Source organism: Lichenostomus cassidix, chromosome 4, assembly GCF_008360975.1.
Source record: "Lichenostomus cassidix isolate B80296 chromosome 4, HeHo_3.0, whole genome shotgun sequence".
In the NCBI taxonomy this organism is placed as follows: Eukaryota; Metazoa; Chordata; class Aves; order Passeriformes; family Meliphagidae; genus Lichenostomus; species Lichenostomus cassidix.
The window spans coordinates 61,326,149-61,330,500 of NC_139484.1; the positions used below are offsets into that span (position 1 = coordinate 61,326,149).

The 4,352-nt window shown below is 51.1% G+C and overlaps 1 protein-coding gene across 1 annotated transcript; it reads left to right on the forward strand.

Moving 5' to 3' along the window:
- Window positions 1-613: 613 nt before the first annotated feature.
- On the forward strand, window positions 614-2,649 carry LOC146438651 (inositol 1,4,5-trisphosphate receptor-interacting protein-like 1). The gene is made up of 2 exons (XM_085059509.1): window positions 614-1,256; window positions 1,651-2,649. Exon 2 carries the CDS (start codon window positions 1,654-1,656, stop codon window positions 2,647-2,649), a length of 996 nt encoding a protein of 331 aa, XP_084915635.1. The 5' UTR covers window positions 614-1,256; window positions 1,651-1,653.
- Window positions 2,650-4,352: the final 1,703 nt, after the last annotated feature.

The following is a 4,352-nucleotide window of genomic DNA, read 5'->3' on the forward strand; positions in this document are numbered from 1 at the left end:
GATCTATGTAGCATGAAATGCCCAGTACATTTCTTCATCTTCCTTAAGAAATTCAAAAAGCCAAATGGAGCTCATTCAGAAAAGACCTTTGCAGCACAACTCTGGCATTTAACCTTAAGACATCATTCTGTATCCTGACTTTTTTCAGGCACATAACATCCCAGAAATCCTCCTCAGAACTGCCTGCATCTCTTTCCAAAGTTGAGTAAATCCAAATCAGACTTCCGTATGCACCCAACTGGATTTATAGAATCCATTGAAATAACTGACCTAAGTATTGCAAAGGTCAGAATTTTAGAGATATGGTCAGAGAGATATTAGATGTGATGTTTCTTTAGGCAGGGCAACCACCAGCTCAAGGCCCACAGCTCTGTGCATTGGGATGGGGTCATGGACTGTGTGTTTCCTTGGTGCCCAGGGTCAGTCAGTGCATCCCAGGACCAGCCCTGGGGCTGGGGACAGAGGGGCTCAGGGCTCCCAGGGGTGTCAGGTGCCCAGAGAGGCTCTGGGGATGTGCCAGGTGCCCAGGGTTTTAGTGGACACTGTTGCATGGTGGGGATGGGGACCTGGGAGACTCTGCTAAGGGGTCTCATGGGGTACAGCCCTGCAAGGGATGACCATCAGGGTGGCTTGGGCTGCCCACTTTGTCAAGAGACCCCTTGAGATCTCCCTCCTGCTGGGTGGCTTTGTACTGGAAATGGTGATGCTCAGATCCCCCTGAGCAGGGGGTGGGGATGGACATGGGGTTTGCCAGCCGGTGATGTGGCTCTGGTGGCTGTGACATCACAGAGGATGGGACACAATGACATCTGTCCCTAAGGACAACACCAGGCAGTCCCCTGCAGCTGGCTTTGGGGGATTGGTGTGTGCACATGCACGGGGAAGGCTGGGCTGGATGGGACTGCACAGATTCCCGGGGGTTTCTAGCCCTGAGTGAGGCCTGAGCCCTTCGGAGAAGGACAAGGTTCTGTCCCTGGGGCTGAGGACAGTGGGACTTGGGGCTCTCTGTGGTGCCTTTGGGATCTGTTCCTGCTTTGCCAAGAGACCCCCTGGGATCCCCTGCAGTGGGTTTGGACTTGGGGCAGTGATGCCCAGAACCCACTGAGCAGGGGGAGGGCTGAAGTCTAGGGTTTGCCAGGCAGGTGATGCAGCTCTGGTGGCTGTGACTTTACAGAGAACAGGTCACAGTGGGAGCCATCCCCAGGGACACCACCAGGCATTTGGACACCACCACTGCAGCTGGACTTGGGCAATTGGTGAGTGCACAGGGGAGGCTGGGATGGATGGGGAGCAGGAGAGATGCCCAGAGGGTTTCTTACCCAGAGTGAGGGCTGAGCCCCTCAGGGCAGAGCACAGTGCCACTCTGGGCTGTGGGACAGAAGGGCTCAGTGCCCTCAATGGTCCCAGAGAAGCTTTGGGGATGTGCCAGATGCCCCTGGCTTCATGGAATGCTCCAGCATGGCAGGGATGAGGCCTCAGGAGACTCTGCTTGGTGTCTCTTGCCCTTTCACGGGCACAGCCCAGGCAGGGGATCACCATGAGGGTGGCTTGGGCAGGATGGGCCCTGTGCTGTCTCCAGCCAGGGACTGCAGTCCCTTCAAGCCTGTTCACCCAGAGCTGCTGGATAAACCTTTCTCCCATCTCCTGCAGGCCATGGCTGCAGCAACCACTCTCTTGGTGATTGTGCTGACTGTCCTGTTCAAGCAGATAAAAGATCTACCGATCAATGTGCTCACAATCAAGCAGATGTGGCAGCGAGAGGCATTTCTGCCTCACAGGATGATGCAACTTCTCCAGGACATGAAGTGGATCAGATCCCCACAAGAAGACCCAGTCCTCTCTAGGTGGCAGCTCTGTCTCTTTTGGGCTGCTGCAGCAGTCGTATTCATGGAGATCTGCTGGGTGGCCTGGAAAATAAAATTTACCTCTTGCACCTGCAAGGTGCAGGATAGCCCTGGCAGTGAGGAAGAAGATGACAAGGAGAAGGAGGAGATGTTGAAGAGACATCGTCACAGTGTCAGGCTGTTTTCTATGCCCCACATATTGCCCATGCAGGATCTGTCTGAGATGTGCAGGGATGTGAAGAAGATGGTGCATGACATCCTCCACGTGTGCCGAGAGCTTTCCAAGGACACTTTCATGCCGCAGATGCACCCGGCGACTGGGCAGAACAGCATCTATGAATCCTGGAGTATCTTTGAGAAACGAATCGTGTACCAGCTGCTTGTGTTCCTGCAGCCACCCCCCAGGCACTCTTTCAAGCTGGAGCTGTACAGTGGGACGCATCTGCCAGAGAGGTGCTCCAACATCCGTGTGGTGCTGGAGTGCACATGCTTGAGGAAAACTGAGGATATTCCATGTTTTGTCCACCCCTCCGAGAACAATCAGGCAGCCCAGAACTCACCCCTGCTACAGACCCTCTGCACAGGCTCCTACTTAGATGTGGAGGAAATTGCCTGCTGGGTGCAGAACTCGGTGCAGACAGCCTGGGAGCATCTGCCTCAGTGGCAGCACTGGCAGCTCACGCTGCTGCCCAGCTCCCACTCCTGCCGGGTGCTGCTCAGCGGCCCCTCCGAGGTGCAGCTCTGTGCTGTGCTGGTGTTTGCCGTGGAGCAGGGCTTCCCAGGCACCTTCCTGATCCTGCAGTAGAGAGTGGCCAGCCTTCCCAGGTGCTGATTTGGGCTGGGGCTGCATGGGGACTTGGGAGTAGACACAGATGGACAGCTGACCTCAACTGCCCAAAGGGACCTGCTGGACAATAGAACATTGTGCTCAGAATATTAAAAAGTGAGGAAGAAGGAAGAGGAGTGGGGCATGTTTGCAGATGAGGCATTTATCTTCCCAAGTCACCATTCCACATGGCGGAGTCCATCTTCCCTGGACGAAGACAAATGCTGTAACTCCGAACATCCCCTCAGAATTACAGCATCAACCAAGTTGGAAAATACCTCTGAGGTTCTCGAGTCCATCCTATGACCCAACATCACCATGGCACTAACCGACTTATCCAGTCTTTCCTTAACACCTCCAGGGACAGTGTTGAGTACCTCAGCCTTTTCCTCATCTTTGGTGACTGTGTTACCTCCTGGGTCAAGTAAAGAATGGAGAATTTCCTTGGTCCTCCTTTTGTCATTAATGTATTTATAAAATCACTTTTTATTATCCTTGACAAAAGTGGCCAAACTGAGTTCTGAGCTTTTGCCTCTCTAATTTTCTTTCTACATGACCTAACAAGATCCATAAACCCTTCCTGAGCTGCCTGCCCCTTTTTCCAGAGATTCCCCTGCTGGGCTCACCAGCTGTGCCAGGAGGTGAAGTTCTCTTCACACACTCCAGGACCTTCCCAGACTGCCCCTGCTGTGCTGAGTTTCCAGCAGACATCCAGCAGGTCCTTTCCTCTTCCTTCTTTCCCCCTCTTTATGTACTGATCCTGATGACATTTTCTGGAATATCCCTTTGGGGGCACCTTTGGGATACCCTAACCCTTGGGTCAGCTGTCCCATCTGTGTCTACTCCCAACCACCCAAACACCCTGTGGTGGTTCCAGCCCCAGCCAGAAATTAAGCACCACGCAGCCACTCAATACCTTTCTCTTCCCCCTCACCCTGGTAGAATGGGGAGGAGAATCAAAAGGAAAATTTTAGGTTTAGAGAAGTTTAAAAATTATTAATTTAGAGAAGCTTAAGAACTGGAGACAAACTAAGATACTGCAACAGTGGTTAATAACAGCAATGATCATACAACTGAAAAGAAAAAAAAATCTCAGATGTGATGCACAAGTGCTCACTACCTACTAACCAGTAATGCCAGAGACTCCTTTCTGAACCCAGATCAGACCCTGTTCCAGGTAACTCCCCCAGTTTATATACTGGGCATGCCATTCTCTGGTGTGGAATGGGGGTGACACTGTGGCCAGTTCAGGTCACCTGTCCTGGCTATGCTCCCCTGCTATTTCTTTTCTCTACGTTCTCATAAACAGAGAATGAGGAAAAACAACAACAACAAAAAAAAAACCAACAAAAAAAAAAAACTATTCCCACCCCCCAAAATTACCCAAAACCCACAAACAAACAAAAAGAACTCCAACAAACAAAAAACCTGCAAACAGCACCACAACAAAAGTCATTGATTTAACAAAAAACAAAACATCAGTATTTTATCAACATTATTCTCCTTCTGAATGCAAAACACAGCACTGTACCAGCTACTGAGAAGAAATTAACCCAACACTAGCCAAAACCAGCACACTGAGCAACAGGTTTTGAATTATTTTCTATGGCACAGAGGGAACAAAATTCAGGCACCAAAGACTGCTAGCTCATTCTCATAATAGTACAAAAGGTCATTTTTCC

Bases quoted from the DNA above. Each gene is read 5' to 3' on its own strand.
- LOC146438651 (XM_085059509.1), top strand. From the start codon at position 1,654: ATGGCTGCAGCAACCACTCTCTTGGTGATTGTGCTGACTGTCCTGTTC.